The sequence below is a fragment of the Aythya ferina genome (genome assembly GCF_964211825.1).
Source record: "Aythya ferina genome assembly, chromosome: 22".
Lineage (NCBI taxonomy): Eukaryota > Metazoa > Chordata > Aves > Anseriformes > Anatidae > Aythya > Aythya ferina.
This window is the reverse complement of record NC_140320.1, coordinates 2,350,100-2,375,607: the sequence shown is the minus strand read 5'-3', so window position 1 is coordinate 2,375,607 and position 25,508 is coordinate 2,350,100. Positions and strand designations below refer to the sequence as shown.

General features: G+C 56.3%; 1 protein-coding gene across 1 annotated transcript; it reads right to left on the bottom strand.

The window, feature by feature from the left end:
* Window positions 1-4,110: 4,110 nt before the first annotated feature.
* Window positions 4,111-17,502, bottom strand: ADAMTS15 (ADAM metallopeptidase with thrombospondin type 1 motif 15). The gene is made up of 8 exons (XM_084495958.1): window positions 16,473-17,502; window positions 11,637-11,769; window positions 10,695-10,862; window positions 10,016-10,299; window positions 9,497-9,674; window positions 8,688-8,869; window positions 7,539-7,714; window positions 4,111-7,116 (listed from the first exon to the last, which is right to left on the bottom strand). Exons 1-8 carry the CDS (start codon window positions 17,367-17,369, stop codon window positions 6,336-6,338), a joined length of 2,799 nt encoding a protein of 932 aa, XP_084352084.1. The 5' UTR covers window positions 17,370-17,502; the 3' UTR covers window positions 4,111-6,335.
* Window positions 17,503-25,508: the final 8,006 nt, after the last annotated feature.

Sequence of the window (25,508 nt, the reverse complement as noted above, 5' to 3'; positions counted from 1 at the left end):
CATAGTGCATGGGGATGTTGTTTTTTCCCTAATTCCCTGGGCTTTCCTAAGATGCCCCATAGAGCCAAGCATAACGGTGGCTCTCAGTCTTCCTTTGTCTCATCCCCTCGCTGCTCCTTTCCCTCCATCCCTGGCCCAGACGTCCTGCCTGTGCTCATGCAGCATGTGGGACTGCTTCTGGACAGTACATGGCATCGGGAGCATGGTGAGCCGTAACTATCCCTGCCACTGGGTTGTGTCCCCGTAGCGACCAGGATTCTGCTAACACGCGTTTCTGCTGCTCCGAGCCTGGGCACTGCACTTTGAAGGCATTGCAAGTGCTATGGGCTTGTATAAAAGGCCAGAGCAGCATATTAGCAAGAGAAAGAGCCTGCCCAGTGATGTGGGGAGGGATATATTTAGTATATTCTCTCATCTCCATACACCACAAGGGCTTTGATTCAGCCTCCGTGTAAACATGGAGCTCATGTGCAAAGCCGAAGGCTGCGCCGAGCAGGGAGGTGCTGGAGCGCCTGCTCAAAACAAACTCATGGACTCAGAAAAATGGGTGGTATTTTAGCATTAATAGCAATTAGGCACCGAGCCGTGTCCCGAAGTGCGTGGTGGCTAAGGGACAGCGTGTATTGCCACCGGTGACCTCGGCCAGCTACCGCCGTGCCCAATGTTCCTGGCCACCTGAAAGCATCTCAGCCACTGCCAAATCCCCGTGGTCTCGCAGCAATATCTATTATTGAATTTGGAGCAAAAAGCAGCTGTTACTGTCGCTGCAAACAATTACCCTAACGCCTGGATTACACGCGGTGTTGTTACTTACAGGACTCCCAAACATTTTTCCTTCAGGGCTTATATTTCCAGAGCTGTCAATCCAACACCTCTCCCCAGCGCTAAATTCATTTACAAGGAGGAAAATAAAACACTTTAAAAAATAAATAATCAAGCCACATTAAATAACCATTTGGGAGACCATCAACCTCCCAGGCTTGCTTGGCTGAACTTGATATTAATTACACTAAGCCCAAAAGCGGCACCTTCCCCAGGAGTCTGCTGGAAAGCTCCCACCGCTCGCCCCATGGAGCAATTTCCAAGGGCTTTGCCTAGTTAAGGATTATAATTTCTAACAGCTGCCGGATCGACTCAGCTCATGCCCTCACCTCCATCCGAGATGCTGACACGGTCCTTGGCCAACAAACGCCTCCTCTCTCTTTCCACCGTCGCTTCTTTGAGGATTATGTATTTGTAGGAGTCTCCATTGACAGCGCGTAGACTTCCAAAAAGCCTTTTCTTGACAAATTCTCGCTCCTGCCACCCTTCAGCAAGGAGGTGAGGGTCTGTTTGCCATAAATGCTCGAGCTCTGCCTGCCAGATTAGAGTTGGCTGGACACATTTGGCACCGACTGGGTTATATAATTAGAAAAAATACAGAAAAAATAAATGCTTGTGGGAACGTGTCAGCTTGCTGGCTGGGGAGGATGATGTGGGGAAGTTTAGTCTGCTGCAAGTGACTGGCGGTCTGTGGTGACAAAGGGGGAAATCAGTTATCCTAGTATAAAAAAAAATATGCTTTTTTTTTGTCCCACCCCTGCTCCACACCAGCATTTTGTTGCACGCCCCTGGCCTCTGTGCTTGCTGTGTGCAGGCGCGTTGGCTACGTGTTACCCGTTAGGTCCATGTGTTCAGCCCACGCCTGGCTTTGCTTTTGTCTCCTGGCAAGAAGCAGCCAAAACAACAACAATAATAATAACAATAATAGGCAGGCAGCATCCCAGCCCCGGGGAGCCGATCCACAGCCACGTGTCCAGCTGAACAAAGCACTCTTGTCCAGAAAAATGCCCTTGCCCTCCAAGGTTTCTCTCCCCGAGCTCACACTTCAGGTAACCCCCTTTTTTTCCCCTCCTTTTTCTCCAAGCTTCTCAGGTTTCAGCTTGGGGCAAATTAAAGCAAGCAGATTTCCAGGTGGTCCTAGACACAGGGATGGATTTTGACCTCCAATAGGCATTTAGTCTGCACTGCCCAGCCTTCCCCAGTGCTTGGGCTCAGCAAGAGACAGGTTTGGAGCAAAACACTTGGTGGTTTGGCTGGAGTGCCATGGGACCCTCCTGCTCAGCAAATACCCTGGAGTATTAAATCGTTTCATTTAGCTCTTGTGATACGTGCTGCCGTAAGAGCTTGAGAGGCTGAAGCTCTTAATGCCCCATCGTGAATACCAGCCATGCCTTGGGGGTAGATTCAATTTTCATGCTATTTTTATTCTTTAAAGATGTAAGGAAAAGGTAGGCTGGGTGAGAGCAGAAGTCTGCTTAATCCAACATTTTTCTCCAAACATGGGATGCCCAGGGAAGCGCACAGGAATAGGGCAAAAGAAGTGCATGGGGGGAACTGCACTTACTCCATCGAACTTTGGAAGGTCTTTATTTATTGAAAGTCTTTTGTTTCCTTTGCACAAAACCCCTTCATGAGACAAAGGCAGGGAATAGAAAACCCACCACCCGCAGAGGGGTTGTTCCTAAATACTTGCCAGGGGCAAGCAACACCTGGGAACCTGTGGCTTTGCCCTTCTGTGGACAGGACATTCCCCTAGCACTTGAAAGGGACCCCTGAGCCTGGCTTTTGGAAAGCAAACAGGCAAACCAGACCTCAAGCTCAGAAGATCACCAATGACATGAAATACTCATTTTTCAGCCTCTTCTCCTAAGGCATGAGTCCCGTGCTCACCAGTCTCTCAGCCCATACGCCACTCCCCACTCCAGGTAACCTTTGAATCCCTGCTTTTAACCACACCATGGGCTGAGGTTTCAAAGACAGGGGTCTCCTTTATATTTAGTGGAGCTGGAGGAAGCAGGTGAAGATGCATTGGTGTCCCCTGTGTCACTGCTCCTTCTCCTGCAGCCTGCTCCAGCAGCTCCTGGCCCCTTCTGCCTGTCACCTGCGTCCCCCACCCCATTCCAGGTGTCCCCATGGTCCCAGAGCCGTTAGGTAATTGCAGGTTTTCCGGTGGCAAAGGGCCCTGAGCAAACAGACCACGACTTGGCCAAACACGAACTTTCCCTTTGAAGCAATGGTGCTGGCAGCAGCACCCGTTTTCTTCCTTCCCTATCAGGTAAATGTTTCCCTTGTGCCAATTTTTATCTCTCTGGGGGATTTTTAAGGGTGGCTGGTTACAAGCATGGCTATCACCTGGCCCTGGAGGAGTGAGCCTCTGTTCCAGTAAAGCTGCGTGCAGCTGGAGCCTTTGCAGCGTGGGATTTGCTGGGGCTGAGGCCATCCATCACCGGGCTGGCGAGGGGGACGGTGCTCACTTGGGTCTGTCCTGTTTGTTTCTTTATGGAAATGCAAAACGTGCTCTGTCTTGTGCAAAACAGTAAAGCACACTGAATTTGTCAAATCGTTACAGCACAGCTGCATACAAAACTGCATTTTAGGAGGGAAAATGAAAGAGCAAGCACTGTGTCCCCATGGAGCACCGGAGGCGGTGGCATCAGGCGTCCCCCAGCAGACATGTCCCATTATCAGGAAGGGCCTTATCTCACCTTATCTCACCCTTGGCCATGGCCAAGGGGCAAAAAGGAGGGCTGTGACTCACGGAGGCCATGCTAGGAACCGCTCAGGGCATTTTACAAGCATCCTTGAGCTTCTGCTCCTGAACCAGGCAGAGGTGGTGCAAGGAGCTGCTGGCTCATCCCATGAGTGGAGGAGCAAATGAAGAATGGGGAGCCCCAATAATGGGGACAGCTGTTCCAGGAAGTGAGAGCACAGCTCCAGTTTGCATTAATCCATTTAACTCTATGTTGCTCTTGTTCTTACAAAAGAGCATCCCAATTTCAGGCTAAAGCAAAGCAGCTTTGTGCCGCAGCTTTGCTGCAATTGCTTCCAGGTGTGGGCGAGCCTGGACACTTGCATGGACTCACCCAACAAGCTGTTTTGTTTTGTTTTGTTTTCCAATAAAAATCCTGCAACAGAAGCCCAAAAAATTGTCATAATATTCAGAACAAAACTTCCAGGCCTCCAAAATTCTTCCTTCAGTTAATGAGCTGGGACTGCCATAAGACAAGAAATGCCCTGCAAACACTGCCCAAATGGCATGGGCACAAGCACGTCCCCCGAGGAACCAGGTGGATCTTTAAATACGTTTTTATTTCAGGTTTGCTATTGATGCACAAACAGCAGAGATCGATGTTTAGTATACATGGTATACACAAAGCAGCCAGTACAATAGGCATCTCCGTCCTTTTGCTGCACACTTGGCAAAAGAACCACACACAAGAAACCCCTCCCGCCCCGTCCTTCCCTCTTTGGACAAGGACGACGACTTCTTGGTGGCTTGGAAGCCATCTGTTTGATGGCAAGACACAAAAGGGCAGCTCCTCGGAGCTCTGTCCCCAGACAAAAGCGCTGCAGGCTCGGCTATGCAGGAAAATTGTCCGAAAATGGATGATACGTTCATGGGAATGTAGACCTGGAAGGGATTTCCTAGAACATTAAATCCCGTCCCTGCTGTGCAAAGCAACCACAACATCTGCTCCTGGCTCTATCAAGCACTGTGGAGACCAGAAATACTATTGTGTTCAAAAAGGCATTACATAAATCCAGGGAGGGTGGGTCCACAAACATTATCACGAGAAATGTGCTAAGCTGATGGGAAAGGTCTCAGCAAGAAAATGTTTGCGCTGCCACGGTCCCGTCTCTTGTGACCTTCCTCACCCTACCCACAGCTGCTGGATGCCTTTTGGAGCACGAGGAGCTTCCACATTATATCTGCAAGGGACAGAGCACAAGGTAGGCTTGAAGAAGATGCAAGGTAAGCATCTTCTACCTTCCCCAAATCTGTGGCTCGTCCCTGTGCTCCCCTCCTGCTGATCCCAAAAACAGCAGAGCTCCACCGAGAGGCTCCGGGTTGCTGTCAGCCAGAGCTAACTCCCTACGAGTTTTTTCCTTCGTCAGTGGAAAAACAAAACATAAAAATGATCCCTGATGGTTTGCTCTGAGCAGGAAGCTGGGGGGGGGGAGATGTGCCGCAGGGTTGTTGTGAGGAGGGCGGTGTGTGAGGTAAGGCAGCCTCCGAGCACTACGTAACCCTCAGAGGCACAGAACAAACCCTCGCACAAAACCCTGGGGGGGTGAAGCTGGTCACAGCTGCTCTGCAAGAGGTTCAGGAAAACCCAGGACCCAAATTCATCTTCCTCTCCTGCAGCTCAGAATATCTCTGGGGGTTAATGCAGAGCAGAATAACCCAGCCGAGGCTCGGAGGGAAGGGGCAGGATGCCTGGGCACGGTGTGCCAGTCCTGCCCGGCAGCGAGCACCATCTCCAGAGCGGAGTCGAGCACCAGCGACGTGCAGAGATGCTTCCAGCCCCATGGCACTGCGCCCTGACACTACAGTACAGTTGCTTTCTGGAGTTACAGCTCAAATCTCACTTCCACAGTGATCCCTTTTAGCCCTGAAGAGCTCCAGGTGGGCACTTTACTCCTTGCCCTGTACCGGGGGGTAAACGAGCACCCGGCCATGCTCTGGGCACCCGGTTAGCCGAGAGCCGGTCTCAGCCTCCCCAAAGCACCATAGGAAAACCTCAGCCTCAGGAGAGGGATTGCTGGAAGCAACGCCACCCCCTCTGCACAAGGTTTACAACCAGAGGGAGGAGGAGGTTAAAAAACAACACGGAGTTAAGCACCATAAAATCTACACTGGTCAGGTCATAAACACGAGGAGAAAATGAAAATGAAGCCACCGCCTCCCAGCCTGGCATGGGGATGCTCCTGGAGCTCCCCAGACCACAGCAGTGGTATGCCCATGTTGCAAAGTCATTGCCAGCGTGCCCCAAAGTTGACAGCCCCTCGGAGACCAGCACCCCATCACGCCGGTGGTTGGACAGAACAATTTGCCATCACTGTGTCAGTAAATCCGTTTGGTCCCACGTAGCACGAGTGCTGGGGGAGACAGGGAAGGGGGGAGGTAGGCTTGGCCCTGGGAAGACGGGGCAGGTGTCGGATGTGCAATGAGGGGATGGTCCCACGCGTCCTCGGGTCCTTCCTGGGCAGTGGCATCTGTCTGTCCTCCGGCTCCCAGCCTCCGCCGTGGGTCCCTGTGTGGTGCGGAGGCGTCGAGGTAGATGTTGGTTCCTGCTCCGGCTCCAAGCGACCTGCTCGGTGAAAGCCCTCTGGCCTGGGCGCACGCCCTTCCCCGCACCCAGGTCCTGTTTTTTGTTCGTTTGTTTTTTTTTTCCCCTTTTTTCTTTTTCCCCCGTTTGATATGTGCTATGGACATCTCCCCCTCTCCCAGCCCCTGGCTGCTGCTTGCCCGCCAGCCCGAGAGACACCATGCCTGTCCTCGCCGGCACCGCTCAGCACGGCCTCAAGGTGCAGAAGTCCAGCTCCTGCGGCTTCCTCCGAAAACTGCAGCTCTCCCGGGGCAGGAGGCGCCCGGCCGGGGTTGTGCACTTCAGCATCCTCCTCTTGAAGCCTCGACCGCAGCTCTTGGAGCAGGGAGCCCAAGGTCCCGCTTCCCACACCGGGCAGGGCTCCCCACAGGACCGAACCTCGGCCGGCCTCTGTGCGGCCTCGCACTCGGAGGCCGGGTGGCCGTAGGAGTCGCGGCAAGCCACCGCTCGCTTCTGCAGCCCGCTGCCACAGGTGACGGAGCAAGCCTCCCAGCCGCCCGCCGCCCACTTGTAGGAGGGCCGCTTGTAGGTCGGCCTGCCCCCGTCCAAGCGGTTGGACAGGCTGAGGACGCTGTTGTTGAGGTCCGGCGGGGTCTTGCCCTCCTTCTTGTAGGAGGACTTGTCCTCCTTGCTCTCCTTGGGGAGGTAGAAGGAGTAGCGCACCCGGGGAGGGGTCATCTTCCCCACGGAGAGCACCTCCAAAGTCAGGGGCTCCTGGATGGGTTTGAAGGCCTGGAGGCTCTCGACGGCGGTGCCGGTGCCGCTGTAGCGCAGCACGCTGCCCTTCACCATCAGGTCCCTCTCCACGGCCGAGACGATGAAGTGGCCGTTCAGCAGGTACTTGCCCTGCCCGTTCTTCAGAGCCAGGTAGTTGTCGTCGCTGATCAGCCCCTTGTAGCCCCGCTGCCTGATGTCGATGTTGGAGGCGCCCGCGGGGATCACCACCACGAAGTTGTAGCCATGCCTGGAAGGGAGGAGAGGGCAGGGGGGTGTCAGGTTGGGGGCTGGTGGGGTGTCCCCTGCTGGGTGTCCTTTATTCCCAACCCCTGCCACTTGGCCTCAGCCCCAGGATCTTCCCACCCCTGAGATTATCTCCTCCGTCCCATAGAGATCTCTTTCCCCGTGCCAAGTTTTATCTAGGCTGGGGTCACCCAGATATGGAAAGAGGTTTCAGCTCCTCCAGCTCAACAGCACGAAGGAACCAGAGGTGGCTCCGCCAGCAGAAGCCATTAGCACATTAAATGTGTCCTCACAGCTCAGCTCTCCACACAGGGACATTCACTGGCACCTGGGGTTTGCTGCTCTCCATCCCCATAGCCTTCCCGTGTCCACCCCAAAAAGTAGAGCTGGGAGAGAGGGAGGCACGTGCAGCCACCCAGCACTTACATGGGTTTGGTGAACAAGCCCGAGACCTTCTTGCAGCTCTTGTTGTCTCCCCCACACACACTGCATTTGTCGAATTTCTTCTTAGAGCCCAGCTTCCCGTCGCAGCCTGCTTTGATGCATTTGCCCTGGACGCAGACCGAGGTGGAGTCTGGAGAGCAAGGGGTGCCGTCCACGACCTGTGGAGGTGAGACAAGCTGCTGCGGCCCCACATCACCCCGCACCACCCCACTGCATCCAGCCCCCATCCAGCTAGACCCGAGGAGGTGCTGGCAGGCACTGTGTTGCTCTTTGTTCATGCTCTGCTTTGCAGCGGGGCTCTGCTGGGTCTGATCAGAGCCATACAGCATCAATTCCCCTTTCTGCCACATCTACATTATTTTCTTTGCATTGGTGTGAATGTAAGGGGCTGTGTTGGGAAGACAGCCAGCACTGGCCTGCCCAGCCCAGCAGGTGAATCCCTTCCCAATGCAATAATTATTGAATGGTTCAGGTTGGAAGGGACCTTAAAAAACCATCTAACTCCAGCCCCCTGCCATAGGCAGGGACACCACCCACCAGATCCGGATGCCCAAGGCCCCATCCAGCCTGGCCTCAAACACCTCCAGGCATGGGGCATCCACACCTTTTTTTGGTAACCTGGTCCAATGCCTCACCACCCTTACAGTGAATAATTTCCTCTTAATATCTAGTCTAAATCTATCCTCTTTTAGTTTAAGACCATCCCCGCTTGTCCTATCATTATCTACCAGAGTAAAGAGCCCTTCTCCATCCTTTTTAGAAGACCTCTTTAAGTACTGAAAGGCCACAGTGAGGTCTCCCCAGAGCCTTCTCTTCTCCAGGCTGAACATCCCCAGCTCTTTCAGCCTTTCTTCATAGGAAAGGTGTTCCAGCCTTCTGAACATCTTTGTAACCCTTTGTATCCCTCCTCTGGACTCATCCACTGCTCCAGCCTCATCAGGACTACAACTACCCTATAGACAGCCTTATAACCCCAGAGGAAGACCCTCTGTGGACCAAATGAAATAAATAAGCTGATGCATAGACGCAGATTCATCCCAGCCTGCTGGATCCCCTCCTTTATAATCTCACACAAGCCCAGCTGCCCACCAGACACGGAAAATTCGCTCATGCCCCGCAGCCCTCACCAACCTTGGGTGCCAGCACGTAGAAGTAGCCCGTGCCATTCGCCCGGCAGATGAGCTTGCACTTGTCCCGGGGCGAGACGCCGGAGTACTTGGGGACCCAGGAGACGGAGGCGGTCAGGCGGTTGGTGCTGTGGCTGTAGCCATTGAAAGCCTCACACTGCTCCTCACGGAAACTCTTCCCTGGCACTGGAAGAAATGGGGAGTGCATCGGGCGGGGGCACAGACCAGTCCCTCGGTGTGGGTTTTACTGGTGGTGCATGCCGTGGGGGCCACGCAAACCCCGTGGTGCCCAGGGTTGGCACCGGCAGCATCAGCACAGTGAGCCCAGGACATTCAGTTCCCCGCACAGCACAGTGACCCAGGGACACTGGGGGAGTGCAAATATCAAGGTCACCTCTGACATTTTCAGGGGGCGTATCTGGGGATATGTTCCCACCATGTTTCTAAGCGCTTTGAAACAGACAAAGAATTTGACATTTGGAGACTGGCTCTCCTCCCACCCCACCCAGAGAGCTGCGGCGAGTTTGGGGTTTTGGCACGCTCAAGGCTCAGCTTTGCTGAAATTCGGCTGCTCCGGAGATGTGAGCAACACCTCTGCACCCAGGAGGGGTTGAGCAGAGGATTCACAGGAGGGGTCGAGCAGAGGATTCACAGCTGTGATGAGTTGCCCAGCTCATTTCAGGGGCACCAACACATGCTAGAAGCTGGGTTTTCCTCTCCGCTCACTGCAGGAACATGCATTAATGACGACAGCCACGAGCAAGCCGAGCTCAGGCCACGTATTTCAGAAGGATTTTCCTCTCATTCCCTTACCTGCAGAGGAGCAGGGGTCCAGGTTGCAGGAGCGGTACTTGACGCGGACACCCTCGCAGTAGGAGCCCCCATTGGCAGGCACCGGGTTGGTGCACTCGCGCTTGGCCAGCTGCACGCCACCACCACACGTCCGCGAGCACTGCCCGTAGGGCGCCCACTTGGCCCAGCCGCCGTCCACCTGGTGGGACATGGCACGGTGAGACCCGCCGTCCCCTTCCCTGCTGGCTCCATCCCAAGCAGGAGCTCTCGGGGCTCAAAGCCATCCCATCGCTAGCTGCATCTACAAGGGAGACCTGCAGCTTTGCAGGTCCCTAAACTTCCATAGGGCTGGAGAGACGAGCACAGCCACAATCCAGCCTTGAAAAAGAGCTGGTGACAACTTGCACCATGCATCCCTGCTCTCCCTCTGCTTCTTTACGCATCACTGTCCCCGTGCAGGGTCCCCAGTGGGGACCGCCCAGCCAGCACCCGTGCCAAAGCATCCAAAGATGATCCTGAAGGGCGCTTTCAGGCACTCACCCTGTACTTGCTGATGTTGTGCCTCTCAACACAGGCGCCCTTGAGGCAGAAGCGTCCCTCACCGCAGCCGGTGCCGTCGGCCCAGGGGAAGTGGCGGGTCTGGCAGACGATCTGCCCGCGCGCCTTGCCCGTGCACCAGAGCTTGGAGCAGTACTGCATGTACGGGCAGGGCTTGGAGCCCACGCCGAAGGCCAGCTCGCACTGCTGGTTCAGGCTGTAGCTCGTCCCCGGCAGGTCCTCGGGCAGCGGGATGGGTTTGGAGGGCTGGTCCAGCAAGCAGTCTCCTGCGGGAGCATGGAGGGGAAGATCGATCGGGTCCTCGTGGGGAGCCTCGTGGGCTCAGCCACGTCTCAGCCCGCTCATTGAGGATACGAAATCCAGCAATAACAAAGGCAGAAGGAAAAAAAAAAGTGACTCCATCTCTTGGTGACGCTGAGTAGAGCCTTGCTGGCAGAGCAGATGTCACTGCTGGGGACACCCGGCTGATGAGGAAACGCTGCCAAACTCCCCGCTTCCTTCTCGCTTTGTTTGGAGAACAGCCGCTGCCCAGCCCAGGAGCCTGTCCCCATCACAGCCACCCTGCACCACCAGCCCTGGGACAGATCCTGCTCCCCACAGCAAGGACCAGGACAGGATGGGGACGAGGGCAGGAGGGCGAGGGCGCAGCAGGAGGGCTCACCGTGGCCGCTGTCGAGGAAGTCGGTGATGATGGCAGCGCTGCAGGCTGACCAGGGGTTGGCGCGGTCGATCTGGATGAGGGTGGGAGACATCATGTGGTTGGTCTTCAGCCGGCCGAAGACCTCCTCGCAGGCCTTGACGTTGTCATGGGGCATGTTGAAGACGTGGCCTGGGAGATGGAAAGGGGGCAACGTGAGGAACCCCGCTCGGCACACAGCAGAGGGAGCTCTCTGCTGTTTGCAATGGGGGAAACTGAGGAATAGAGCAGGAAGAACCCTTGTGAGGATGGCAAAAGGCTATGGACAGCCCAAGAGGAGAAGGAGATATCTGGGGATGGGTGGGGATTGCATACAGCCTGGCTAAGGCTGCATGTGGATGCGGGGACAGGCACACATCATCCTGACAGCAGCATCCCCGAGCCAGCACACTTCCCCTCTCCTTCCCGTACGGCCATCAGTTGCAAGAAGGACAAAGGCAATTTCAGAGAAAAGGAGGCAGCAGAGCTCGTGTCTCCGGATGTAGGTGTGCCCTCAGCACCCCCCAGACTGTTATTTCAGGATTCCCAGATCCTGGAAACCAAGCAACCACAACAGCAAAGCCTTTCACTTTCTCAGCCACTCTTTCCCACTCAGCCCGAGGTGGAGTTTCCCTGCTCCGGATGCCTGTCATTGTCTGGCCTTCCGGAGGCTGGACCGGAGCTATTCTGAACCTTGCCGCTGTCCCTCCACCCCTCCTGACTTCAGAGCTGGGCTGGAGGATGGGATTTGGTGATGCAGAATCCACAAGGCCAGGGAGCACCTCTCATGTGAGCATAGCACCAAGACCACACGAGGTTTTTTCCTCCAGAAATGCAGGGCTTGCCATGCGCTGCACCACGATGGTGTGGTGCCTGTGCCTCAGTTTCCCCCTCCATGATTTGAGAGGTCCCAAAACCGTGCCTTACCCAGCTCGTGGGCGGTGGTGAAAGCCGAGGGCAGCCCATCGTCCTCGATGACGGAGCAGCTGCGCTTGGGGTCGCACATGGTGCCCACGTCGGCCATGCCCAGCGTGTCACAGGTGGTGGCACCGCACAGGTCCTGTGGGGCACGGAGGAAAGGGGTTAGCCAGGGGCTGGCACACGGCCCTGTCCCCACCAATTCCCCTGCACTCCAGCAGGATCTGACCCCTGGCTGCTGGGAAGATGTCAGCCCCAGGGGATGGGACGATGCAGCCCTGGGGGATGCTTTTTTTATACCTAGCATCCTCCCATGCCTTCAGTGACAGCAATTCCCACACCAGCGGCCCCTCCAGCCAAGGTGGAGCCAGTTTTGGCACAGAGCAGCCAGCCCGGCTCCGTCCTTCAGCAAGCTCAAGGCCCCAACCCAGGTCGGTCAGTGGAAAGACTAGGTCTTGACTCAGAGCTGGCACATTTCTCTGCTCCTTCCTACGAACAAGAAGCTCCTGGAACAGGCCCAGAGGTCACCACAGCAAAGGAAAATGCTCCGTGTCCCCAGGACATTTTGCAGCTGTCTCTCCAGGAGGAACCATGTCCAGCTGAAGCCAGCCCAAATTCAGGGACCCCAGATAGATGCCACCAGGACAGGGGACAGGAAGGTGCTTGGACAGGGCAGCAGGGTGGCTGCAGAGCTGCTGGAGTCAGCTCTCCTCTCCAGAGCCTGGCACCTGCTCATGGAGGAACTTGTCACAGCAGGGGGATCCCGACCTTCCTGACACACATACCAGCACACCTGCCCATCTCCAGCACCCAAAGGTGCCAGCACAAATCCAAAGCTGCCATTTGGAGAGGCCCAGCAGCTTGTCCTCGGATGCCCCCACCCCTCCGCTCCTCTCCAAGGGACATCACGCCAGCACCGCTGGCAGCACTGCCCATCCTGGGCTCGGCCAAATCCTGCTCTCAGCCACACCGTGCTTCTCCTGGCTGGGCAATGCTGCATTTTCTTCCCAATTTGCAATCCCCACCTTTGAGCATCACAACCCGCGGGAGTGTGGCTGGGTGACAAGCTCCCTGCAGCTTCCCCAAAGGGTTTTATTGCAGGGCTGGAGCATCATCCCCAACCCACAGAGCCCAGAGCTGCAGGGGCAGCCATGCACGGGGCAGGGAGCTGCAGCAGCTTTCCAGAAGAAAAGAAAACGTAAGGGACTCGCCGGGCGCTCCCATGCTATAAATAAGAGTGATTCATGCTCTGCTCCTGGCCAGCCAAAGTGCCTGGGTTGCTACAAATCTCGCACGAGTGGCCCTGCCAACATTTCCAGCGAGGTTTCCAAACCAAAGGCATTCCCTTGCAGGCAGGTTGAGCTACCGGTAAATAACAGACTCGACAGCTTCAGAGAGCCCCAGCCAGGGCCGAGGTGGCTTTAGCAGAAGGTGCAGGGCTACCGGGCACGGACAGGACCCTGCCCTCAGGAGAGGTGTGGGGTGCACGCAGTGTGATGCCCTTGCTCCTGCAGCACCGCAGGTCGGTTTGGGGGCCAGTGCCTCACCAGGCTGAGCTGCAGGAGGATGCAGAGCAGGAAAACCCCATCTTATAACCAGTTTCAACTCCACTTTGCAGCAGGTTTAATCAGCAGCTGGGATCCCATTGCATCCCAGGCCCTGTCCTGTACACAACATCCCATGGCAGGAGCTAGCATGGGGCATCCCCACACCCCCAGCAAGAACAAGGTGACCAAATGAGGCCAGCAAGCCCGGCTGCCCCAAAACACCACAAAAACGAGCCATCACCACACTGAGCTACACCTGGAGGTTAGAGGGAGGCAGTGGTGCTAGGGTTGGGGGGCAGTGGTGGGTTTGGGGGTGTCCTGGGGATGCAGGGAGCAGGCAGCCACCCTCCCTGCTCGTTGTTCTTTTAAGAGTTCCCATTTCCTTGCTGGCGCGAAGAGCTTTTGGCTCCTGGCCCAGCACCTGCACTGACACACTGACCCACTTCTTGCTCCCAACCTCGCCTGCTGGCTGCGGGGCCACATTAACGAGCAGCTCTAAATGGGGTTTTCCATCACCCCCGTGGCCAGAGCTCAGACCCCAGCCACAGCCCCCATGGGCAGCAGCTCCGGGCTCTAATGAGGGGGTCCTGAGCCCCCAAAACCACCTCCTGCAGCCTTGCTGGGGTGCAACCTGCTGAGGAAGGGCAGCACACGAGGTAATGTAACTGGCAGTGCCAAGAGGAGCTGGAGGAACAGGAGGAGAGGCTGGGAAGGTGTTCATAGGGTGATGCCCAGCACAGGGAGAGAGACTGAAACTATGGAGGGAAGGGGAGGGAAATGAAAGGGGATTAAGGTGGGAAAGCAGCATGCAAAGGGCCAGTGCTCTCTTTACACGGTACGCTCACCACCATCGCTCTCCACAAAGCCCGTGATGGTGTTGTGCTGTCATTCTGTCATGCATGGACATCAGACATTTGGGCTCTCTCCGTTTCGGAGACAGCCTGGAGAGCCTCAAGCTGCGACTGAGCGAGGAACCTGGCTAACAGGCACCAACACCTCACCCATCCTCAGAGCACAGATAGCCAGAAATTAAACCAGAAGCAGGCACGGACACACAACTCACAGGGCAACAGCCACGACCGTCCCATCCCTGCCAGCCGGGTGCTCCCTGTGCTGCCCCCGCCCTAGCACCGTGCCAAGGGGCTGCAGGCAGAGTGAGCTGCACCGCCAGGGCTCCCTTGACAGCCTTAGCTCCATCTGTGGACACTTTCCAAAGGCTTTTCTTCATTGCCTTGCAAATTTCTGCAGGTCAGCTGAGTGGGATCCTTGTGGCTTTTATATTAATTCGCATACTCAGAGGCTAGGTCAGACCACAAGCATTCTCCTGGCTGTTGAGGTTTACCCCGCACGTGTCCAAAGCAATCCCAAAAATCTGAGCTCCCCGGCCTTGAGCTTCAGAGCATGGATTTCCAAACTCCCTCGTGAAGCTGTGCTACAGCAAGATGTCCTCTGGAGCAACATCCCTTCGGTTTGATGGGAGGCCAAAGGTGTTCAGCAAACCTTTGCTGTTACGGCTGGCGGACGTCAAGGTTCAGGACAGGTGAAAATTTTAGTTGAGCCTTTCCTCACAATGCGTGATGCTGTTCCCAAGAGGCAGGAGGGCAGCTGGAGGATGGATGATGTTCTGCGGGCCCCTCCGGCAAGCACCGGCTCGAGAAGGAAGGTGAAGACCCCGTGGCCATGCTTGCTGGCACATCCACACCATCCAGCTGGGCAGGAGCGAGCTCCCCAAAGGCGAATCCTCCGTCCAGCACGACCGGCATCAGGGAGCAAAGCCGGGCAGGAGAGGCCAGCCCCATCCATCAGCAACTTGTTGACACAACTGGAAACTGCCGATCAACTGGGCTCAAAGTGAAATTTAAGTTGGGGGCTTATGTAACAGCTTTTTGGCAGGGAGATAAGCTCTGGGGTGTCAGGGGACCACAGATGGATGCATTCAAGGAAGGCAGATGTCTCCTTGATCGTGTGCCTTTGCACTGAGCTTGCCTTGGGATTTCAGGAATGGACGGTTTAGCAATGTGTAAAAAATGCAGCCCAGCCATGCTGTGAGCTGCAGGACGGCGTGGCTTGCAGATCCACGGGCCCAACTTTGTCCCACGTGCAGCTCTGGCGACCTCACCGGGTTTCCACCAGAGATGGAGCTGGCTCCTGCCCGCAGGGGTGTCAGCAGGTTTCCTCCTCCCCTTTGCAGCCACCCAGCACAGACAGGAGCTGCTCCAGCAGGATTTAACCCTGCCAGAGGACACAGACCCTGCCAGGGCGGGGGGACAGGGAGATGGGGGCATTGAGGTCCCTCACATCCACACAGCATCACTTCTGCCTGCACTGAGCGCATGCGAGTGGCGGCCAAGCTGAGCTGGCAGCAGCATCCTTCCCACCCTCGAGTGCTTGACCTGGAAAGCAGTTTGGGGACGGCCTCACTGCTGCTGAGGGGAGTTCCCAACACGTCCCTCATCCAGACAGCTGGGCAGGGAGAAGGGAAGGAGAAAACGCAAGTTGTCTTTGCTGCCACAACCTGCCCTGGGGAAAAAAGGGACCATCCCCTTTGACCTGGGCGCATCCTTCTTCCCCCCCACTAGCAGCGTGGGGGCTGATCCAGCACAGTGACGCCTCCAGCAAGAAGCAGGGATGCAGCCAGACCCTCAGCTCCCCGGGGCTGCAGGCACTGCCTGTTTCTCCAGTGCTTTCCTTAGCCCTGAGCTGGGTCCACATGGAGCAGCCGGGGCACAGAGGAGAGCTGCGGGTCCTCAGGAGGACCTCGCGCATGACTCAGAGGAAGCAGGGAGAGGTTTTTTCTTGGCAGGTGCCACCGCAAGCTGCAACGCGCGAGCGCTTCCCAGCCAGGGGGAACTGGGGCTGGCTGCCCTCCTCCTCCTCTTCTGGGCTCAGACCCTGCATCTCGGGGTGGTGGCTGCTTTGTGCCAAGGCTGGGGAGGGGGGTCCCCTCCTCGGGGAGGGACCAGCAGGTTTCTGTGCATGGGGACAACCTGCCGTTGCACACCTCCTGGCCTCACTTGCCCCTCGGTGGGGCTTTCTGCAGGATGACAGCCAAAACCAAGCTGGCTCAAGCAGGCTCCACACCTCTGCTTCCCTCCCCGCCGCCCCCCTTTGCCATCCAAGCTGGGCAGCGAGGGTGGAGGGCTCCTTGGGAAAGGGCTGTGGGGCTGGGGGTGGACACGCACGGTGCAGGGGATGCAGGGGAGGTGGGAGGTGAGGGGCAGCAGGGTGCAGGGCTCCCGGGGGAGAGGGGGGGCAGCCCTGCCGGGTCGTCCCCCCCTCCCTGGGGACCCGCACCCACCTGCTTGGTGAAGAGGATGGCGGTGTCCCAGTACTCAGGGTGCTTGTCGCTGACTTTGTTCCACTTCTTCTGCCAGGCGCAGAAGTTGCGGAGGGTGAGGGCGGCGTTGCCGGTGACTTTGGGCCCCTTGTCGTCCTGCCCGATGAGGAGGAACTTGACGACGGAGATCTGGATGGGGTTGCGGATGCTGGGGTGCTTGTAGAGGCGGGCGGCCGTGGCCATGAGGGTCAGCAGGTAGTGCTGGAGGTCGTCCCCGTGGAACTTCACCATGGACTCGTCGGCCACCACCAAGGTCTCCACGTAACGGGGCACGGAGGCGAACCGCTTGGCTCTCCCCCCCGGCGCCCCCCCGGCCCTCCCCCGGTACTTGGCCAACGCCTGCAGCACCCCGGGGGTGAGGCCGGAGCCCACGGCACACCGCGAGGCGGAGGCCCCGAGGGGGAGGCCGGCACCGCGGCGCTGCAGGCGGTGGGCTCCGCCGGCCGCCCCCCCGGGCAGGGGGCTGATGGTGTACTCGGCTCCCCGGTAGCCGAAAGCCCCCCGGAGCCCCCCGCAGAGGCTGAGGGCGGCGAAGGACTCGCGGTCTCCGTTGACATCCCCCGAGTAGAAGCAGTGGCGGAGGCCGGGGCGGGGGCGTGCGGCCCCGGGCGCGGTGCCCAGGTATTGCGCGGCGAAGGCGGGGGCGATGAAGCGGGCGTCGGGGGCGAGGTGCAGGTAGAAATCCTCCCCGAAAGCCGACAGCTGGAAGACCACGGCCTCGGCGGAGCCGCCTCGCCCGAAGTGGGGCCTCCCGTTGATGTCGGGGTCGAGGCGCAGCGGGGTGACCACCGCCGTGTCCCCCTGGGGCGCGCCCAGCGCACGGGCACCCAGCAGCAGCGGCAGCAGCAGCGGCAGCATCGTCCCGGCTCACATGGGGGGGCGAGAAAGCAAGAGCCCCCCTCTTCTTCTGTCTTCTTCCTCCCTCCCTCCTTCTCCTCCTCCTCCTCTTCCCAAAACTCGGCGGAGGCCGGAGGGACCGGAGTGCGAGCCGCCTGCCCCGCCGCTACCTGCCTTGTGGGGCGCAGGGCTTTTATACACGGCTTTGCTCCCGGGGGGAGCGGGGCGCGGCTTGGCCCCGCCGCAGCCACTCCGGGGCCGGGAGAAGCGGAGCGGGGCCGGGAGAACAGAGAAGGGGAGGGGAGAAAAAAATAAAATAAATAAAAAATTAAAAAGCGAAGCCGGCGCTGCCAGCCCCGCTCCTGGCTCTGCAGCCCGCGGGATGCTGCCGCAGGTTCGGCTCCGAGGAGGAGAGGGAGGATGAGACCCCCCCCCCCCCAAAATTCCCCCGGGGAAGGGGGAACAAAGTTGGGGAGTGGAAAGGAGGAGGGCTGGGGGGAGAATTGGGGGATGCTCTGCTCGGGACAGGCTGTGTTTGGCAGGACGGAGGCTGTGCTGGTCACTGTAGGGGGTTTGGCTCCATTAATCTGATTTTCAGACCGAGTCCCGCACTGTGCCCGGGGCTGTGTCCCTCCATGCGCCCTCCAGCCCGGCACAGCTCCACAGCTTGTGCCTGCAGACCAGGGGGCTCCAGGGGAGCAGCTTTGGGCATGGCCCATCCCTCACTGCCCTGCCCCAGCCCCTTCCCAGTGCTTCAAGCAGGGGGCAAAGGGGCAATTCCCACTTGTCAGGACGAGCTCTGCCTCCCCACACCCCCAGGGCCCCCAAAGGAAGAGCTCACCCACTCGGTGAGAGTTGGGAACAAAGTTGTCTGCTCCCCTGAGACCCCAAGGCGCACTGTAAGGACAGTAAGAGAAGAGAGGGGTTTATTCATGCCCACCAAACACACCATGACTTGGGGGTGGGAAAGATGCTGGGGCTGCTGATGCTAGAAAGATCTCATCACGTTTGGGATTTTTAGAGCAGGAGAGCTAAAAGGAGAGAGCTGAAGAGGCCTCGGTGATTGTGGCCAAGGACCAGATTTCCTGATGGCGATGGGCACGCTGACATTGGGACGAGCTGCACGGGGAGGTGCCCAGGAGAGTCTCCCTCTCTTGTTCCCATTAAAGCTGGTTTTGTGCCCAGAGAAGCACAGACATCTCAGCAGCACTCCCGAGCTGCCATCGGGCACCCAAGTCACACACATCCTCGCAGCCCACGCACCGTTCCAGCAGCCTGGTTTAATGCTGAATTAAGGCCCTTTTGCAAATGCTCTGGTTTTGATGTGATTTCAAGCCCCAGCAAAAGCTGTAAGCACAGCCTGAAAATGTGTGTATATCTGGAACATAAACCAAGGCTGCTGCTTGAGACGCAGAGCCCACAGCCTCATCTCAGTGTCAGCCCTTCCCCATGCAGTGGTTTGTCACCGGGCTGTGCTTCGTTGTGTAGCTGAACTTGTGACCCAAAAATCCGCAGGCTGTGCTTGGTGAATCAGGGATTTTGTCTGCTGGCCAACATGCAACGTGTCCGGGGATGTTGAGAGGGCCACGGAGATAAAACTGGCAGCACAGTGGGTGGAGGTGGAAGGGGAAAAGGCCTGGACATGATCTGGGGCATCTCCAGGTGCCAGGAGAGAGCCTTCCTTCCTGAAGCACTGCTCCATCCATCGGGATGAGTTTATCCCTGCAGGGCAGGGGACAGGAGCAGCATCCCTGGTGGCACGTGGTCCTGGAGGTGCCCCTCGCAGCACCATCCTGCTCTGGGCTGAGCGCACTGCTCCTGGGGACATCTCAGGAGCAAAGCTGATTTCTGAAGCCGTGCCTGGATCCTGCGTGGGACAGGGATGCTGGCGTGTTTCCTCTTGTCTCCGCCTCTGCTCTGTTTGCTCTTTGTGGCCTCGTGTTTAAGGACAGTAAATTCTCCTTCCCTTCACATGCAATGGGAGGGCAGCAGGGGTTCGCCATCTCCAGCAGGGGCTGGTGTGTAGCACTGGGGAAAAAACCCAGCACAGACCTGGCACGTGGAGCCAGGAGCTCAGGGGTATCTGCCCCATAGGGATACCAGTGAGGAGCAGATGGAAAGGGGAGCAAAAATATCCCCATGTGCACCATGAAAGCACCTTGGCTCCAGGTACCGCAGCTCCATGGCCATCAAGCCAGGGTTAATCACTGCTGCATCGGGCAGATCTTCTCCAGCAAGAGAGGATGAGTCAAACCAAACTGGCAGGGCTTTATCTCCTGCCTGGATAACATCTGACTGCTCCTGATGGGGAAAGCAGGCAGAAAATGTGAGTGTTTTGGATCTGCCTGAGCCGGGACCCACTCCATCCCCTGAGACTCTGGCTTTCAGCTCTGCCCATGACGTTAGCACTGTACCAGAGTTTTTGGGGTCGAAGTTAAGTGATGCAGCTCAGCCTGCTGCTGTCTCACAGCCTGCCCTGCCCTTGCTCATCCTCTGATCACCAGGAAATCACCTACCCACAGTCAGAGCTTTGTCTGCAAGCCAAGGTGCAGCCAAAATGAAGCTGCCTTCATTTTTCTGCCTTCAATGAGCTGGAAAGCTGTTGACTGTATGGAGTACACACTGCCTATAGCTCTTAGGGCTCATCCTTTAGAGGCGGCTGGCACATCTCAGTGCGCTCCAGACAAGAGGGGAGGCATTATTTTTTTTTTTTTTTCCCCTTATCTCAAGGACATGGCATGATTTCCCCAGTCCCTGTGACTAGAGAAGACATGGACAAAACCCCTGAGCAGTTGTGGTGTCTGCTCGGGGTGCTGCTATCTGTAAGACACATCCCTTTAACCAGGGTGGTCAGGGGGAACATCTCTGTTGTGTCTCCTGCCAACACGGAGGGGCAGATTACAGAAACCAGCCAGGACAAGGAGCATTGGGCTGGGAGGAGCAGGCAGGGCACTTCTTGATGTCCTTAGGAGCAGGACAGTGTGGGCATCCCAGCAGCAGTACGGATGCTGGGGCTCTTTGGGGTTCTGCAGAGCTGCCTGCCCGAGATAACAACTTGGGCTCACACTGAATCAGATGTTTCAGGCTGCATCTGGCTGCTTTTCACCCTTTGATGTTTGCCTGGATTTAAAGGAAATGGACTGGATAGAGATGTCCTAAAGGGAGCGCCTGGTAATGAAGGAATGGAGATGGAAGATGCCTTTCGACCTCACAGAACAGCTACTGGCAGTGAGATGCAAATACCTGAAATTCAGCTCCTTGGGTTTTGCCTAGAGGCTGCTTTAAGGTAAATCCCACTTTCCCCAGACCTAACCCACAGCCCACCCTATTCTGGTGTGAGCTGGTCAGCAGTCTGAGCGCTCCTTCCCACCTTCCTCTCTTCTTCTTGAGCACCAGCAAGCACCAACAAGTTATTTTCTTTCATTACTTTTTCATCATCGTTGCAATGCCAAGTGTGAGAAGCTAGAAAGAAAAGGCGAGCAGAAAACCTCACGTATCCCCTGGATGTTCCAGTTCATAAAAGAAATAGTTTAAAATAGATGGGCCGAGAGCTCCACGCCAAAGATAGAGTGGAAAGGTTGTAGCCAGGGAAAGCTGGCGTTGTGAGCAGTTCACTTGTCTTCGGCTGAAAGGTTGGCAGATCGGCGGCCTGGGCTCTCACCCAAAAGTTCAGGCTGTGCTCTCCCAACTCCCCACCACATGGGCAGGAAGGAGGATCCTCTCCAGGGACTGAAGATGAGTCAAAGCGTGTTGTTAGGCGGCTTTCCAGGAAAGAAAGGCTTGGACAAAATCTAGCTGTGTCTAGATAGGGTCATTGAGGGAGAGAGACGCAAGAAACTTGAGCACGTGGAGGTCTTTGACACCTAGAACCAGTCCCATCCTTGGTCCAGGAAGACAATGAATTTAACTGGATTCAGCCTGGCGTGGGTAACAGTGACTGGGACAGGTAGGATGCTCTGCGTGGGTTTTCCATGCTGCAAAATGGGGATGAGAACAGCTCTTTTTCTGCCTCACGAGCAGAGAGGATCTGTGCTTGGGACATCCTCAAGCAGAGCAGCATTGCACGCAGAGAGCTTTGCTTCCACCCTGCAGGGCCATGCCATCCTGCCTGGCACATCTCAGCCACCCCGAGGCACCCCAGGTGCTGCACCTCTTCTTGCAGAGCCACCTGGGCTCACTTCTTCACTTTCCCAGCTCACTTCTCCTCCTGCATCCTCATTCTCCTTTTTCCTTCCCTATGTCTGTAATGCTTTGGATGTCCCTTACAAGGTGTAGGTGCAGGATGACAAAAATAAAACCAACCTGCTCCCTCCTCTGCCTACCTGCTGCCCCCTGCTCCTGGAGTGGGACACTCATCTCTGCTGTCCTGCATGATCCAGACACACAATGTCACCTCTGGCATCCAGCAGGGCTTCCTGAAATAATAGGGGAATTAGGGGGAATACTGATGTATGTAGAAAAAAATCAAAAAGCTTGATTTTGCCTGATTTCACAGGTCTCTACTTGGTGATAGGTCCTACCTCTAGCAAGCACCCAAACCTCCCCTCTGTGCTCATCCCCTCCTCTTTAAAGATCTCTTCTCTTTAAAGAAAGACAGCCGTGAGAAAACCATTTTTTTCCAGGATGCTCTGAAACAGCCAATGGAAATTTGGAGGAGACAAAAGCTGGTCCCACATATCCCCCAAACCAGTGTGACACACTTATTATCATCCGTGCACACACCTGATGGGCCCTACAGCCCAGCCTGAAGGTTTATGAGCCAGGACTGCACAGCTCGGTATTGTACACGCCTGCCCGAAATGGGGCCAGACCTTTATTAATTAATTTTATGCTACATTAGTGGTATAAACATATAAAGCAAATATGCCTAAACACACCAGGCTTGCAAAACTGTGGAGATCTGGGCAAGCCCCAAAGTTTGTCAGAATTATGCACATCTGGAATAAACGTGGGGCGACGGCGATGCACAATCCAGCTGCCGAGGATGCTCATCACTCAGGCAAACCATTATGAGGCTCATTCATTTTCGTCAGCCCATAAACCATGCGAGGGTGGGATAGGGAGAAGGAGGGGGTTCCTATGTGCTTTGAGGAGAGCATTTTTGGTACAACTTGCCATATTTTTTTAGCGCTAAGGCTGGGGATGGAGCGATCCTTGGAGGCTCCTCTCACCGATGCGCTGCTCTCAGGACACCTTGTAAGCCTCAAACCTCGGGTGAGAAGCCTGGCAAGAGGCTGCAGTGCTGGAGAGAGGGGTTACCCTTTTGGAAAGCCCTAATCCTGCTTCCCTGACAGCACATCCCGCCACACCTGCCGGCAAATGGGGCTCCAAAACCACCCCGTGGCAAGGCTGCCCTCTGCTGCCACTTTCTTACTCTGGCAGTCGAGGCATTAAATGTAATTTAATGCAATGCATTGCATTAAAAATCAAAATGTAATTAAAAATAGGGAAGAAAAATGTAAGCGCCTCATCAATCTGAGCCTGCAGCCTTTGAAATTAAGTCCCCGGGCCACCACCACGGCCCTTTGCTCTCGGGGTCCCCAGGTGATGCTGGTTCTGCAGCACCGAGAGGTTTTGGAGGAGGCAGCCCGGCTGTCCCTGCCCTTTCCATCTGGACCTTTAGATCGGATTTTCCTACGTTTAAGGAACCCAGTAGGAATCATGGCTTTCCCCAGAGCAGATGCTGCACTGAGGGGAAGGTAAAAACAGCTTCTTTAGGTGGGAGTGAGGAGGCTGAGGCACCAAACGCAGACTAACCAGCACTTGTAAGCCACGGGAGCCCTCTCGCGGCTGTGCTCAGTGCAGGGATTTATGCATTTCACCCGGCGTGATCGATTTTGCTCCTAATTCACATGCTTCTCACTCCCAACCTCCCCTTCTCATGCACAGCCAAGCCCAGCACCAGGCTGCAGCCCTTTCCCTCACCCTCAGCGTCCAACCCTTGCAGCTAGGACATCTCCACCGAAGGCAGCTGGGCAGGACCCAGGGCCCTGATTTAAAGCCCAGACAAATTTTTATGAGCGACATTTCTTCCAACCTGCTCGTTTTGAGAGCAAAACTAAAGAAATTGCTTGTTTTGACCAGAAAGAGAAATGCTCGTAAATGCTGGGAGAACTTTTGCTCCTGGCTTCTGGGATTTGTCTCACTGGCAGAGAAGGATTAAATACCTCTGCCCTGGGTTTGTGGCAGAGGAGATGAGCACACCAGGTGCTGCTGGCACCCAGGATGATGCCCAGCTCATCCCCCCAGCAGCAACAAATCCTCCTGGTTCGAGATATTGCCAAGGGATGGGGTGTAGGAAAACCCATGGCTGGTTTGGGGCTGGCTGTGGCCCCCTCACCCCCTCCTTGCTGCCGCAGTCTGTCCCGGGGGGGGACACAGAAGCCTCAGCGCAGGGCAGCACTGACATCTAGCGGCAAGGTTTTGGAGAGGAGCTGCTTTGTTCCTACCGGGGTTTTTCTCCCAAATGTTCGCCCTAAAGGCAACGCGGGCCTCGTCCCGGCAGGCGAAATTCCCCCGGAGATGGGTGCCCGGTAGCAGGAGCCCCGGGGAGGGGACACGGAGAGGGGGAGAGGTCTGCAAGCTGTCTGATCAAAAGGGGCTTTAAATCACGGTGACTACGTGCTTAATGGCTTTCGCATGCTCAGACAGCCCCACAGAAAGGAGAGCTGTGGCAGGCGAGGTTTGTCAGCAGCGTGGAGGGGTCCTGCGAGGGGTTAAGCTGCAGGAACCCAAAAAAAAGCCTTGGGGGGTGCTCATCCTCTGCCTGGAGGAGCCGTGGCGGGGCAGCCAGGTGTGGGTTCACTGTCTCAGAGAGTGCCTTCGAGCTCGCTCGTAACGAGCCCGGCGAGGCTTGTATCGGCCACGAGAAATTCCAGCTACTGTTTGCAGCGAGAGCCGCTAATGAAAACCAGCGGTGCCTTAAAGCTAAGAGGCAGGCATGTCCTCCAAGATCAAAGATGCGGCAAGGGGAGCGGAAAGCCGGGAATAAATTGCATCCTGTTGGAGAGACGTGCCCTGCATCGCCTGCAGCCTTACCTGTCCTAGTTCAGCGCAGGGGCACCCCTCTGCCTCGGAGCCGCGTGCCTGCGCAGGCTCCTTCAGTGGGCTTTGGGGCTAGAGGAGACAGAGTCGAGGCTCACTTTTGGCTGCTAGCCCCGATTTGTGCTTTCCTGCCGATTTTCAAATGCAAATGTGAACTATGAAAAAGCCCCTCCAGCTGCAGCCGGGCGGCCGGGGGAGAGCAGCCAAGGCCGGGTGTTGAGGGAGCACATTTGATACGCAGCCCTGGAGAGATGTCCCAGACCGAACCACACCGTGCCTGGGGTTGCTTTTTTTTTTTTTTTTTTTTTTTTTGCTTTACTTCTTATTTCCTCCCCTCTCCTCCTACAGTCACAGAAAACCGCACTTTAAAAAGACAAGAAGTAATCAGAGCCTTGGCCCCGGGGTAGCGCTGCTATTTAGAGCCACTGCTGTGTTTACTATATAGGTAGGGATGTGGCTTTTAAGTGGAGGTAAGAATAGAAAGGCAGATGTAAATACAGCCTCAGTAAAGGGTGCGCCTTCACCCTGCACCCCGCTGCCCAGCTGTGGCTGGGACTCTGATTTCCCAGCTACAGGGAAGCGGGAATCCCAAGGTGCCAAATGCTGCTTCACCATTTCAAGTCTTTTTAGGATCAGGCTCAGGGGGTAAAAAGCCCACAATTTCAAAGAGCTGATCCTTGGGCTTGTATCCACTGCATGGTTAAGGCACAAGCCCAACTCTGAGTGTGTGCTACCCCCCATAGAAGGTTTAGGAAATCAGGACAGGGAGCAGGATGGGACCCATCATTGTCCCAGGATATCTCCATGCTGTACCAAGTGTGCTCCAAAAGCCAGGAATCTCATGAACTAATGGGGAAGGAGGGCTAAAGAGGAAAGAAGGAGTAATCTATAAGGAGCAGTTTCCCTTGCTCCATTACAGCCGGGTTGTTCCTGGTGCTAACCAGGTTCCCAGCCAGGGACAGTGTGCTTCTGCCCATCTCCCGACGTTTGCCACCTCTGTACTCGTGGCAGTGGCCACCGGGTTTTGTGGGCTGAGACCTGTAGGATTTCCACTGACAGCAGGGAAATATGGATGGGGAGACAAAACGGATCCGAAAGGGGGACATCCAGGTGTTT

Coding starts and splice junctions, on each gene's coding strand:
- ADAMTS15 (XM_084495958.1), bottom strand. CDS start 17,369: ATGCTGCCGCTGCTGCTGCCGCTGCTGCTGGGTGCCCGTGCGCTGGGC. Junction 10,863..11,636: donor CACCACCGCCCACGAGCTGG/GTAAGGCACGGT, acceptor TCCATCTCCCAG/GCCACGTCTTCAACATGCCC. Junction 7,715..8,687: donor TCTACGTGCTGGCACCCAAG/GTTGGTGAGGGC, acceptor TCACCTCCACAG/GTCGTGGACGGCACCCCTTG.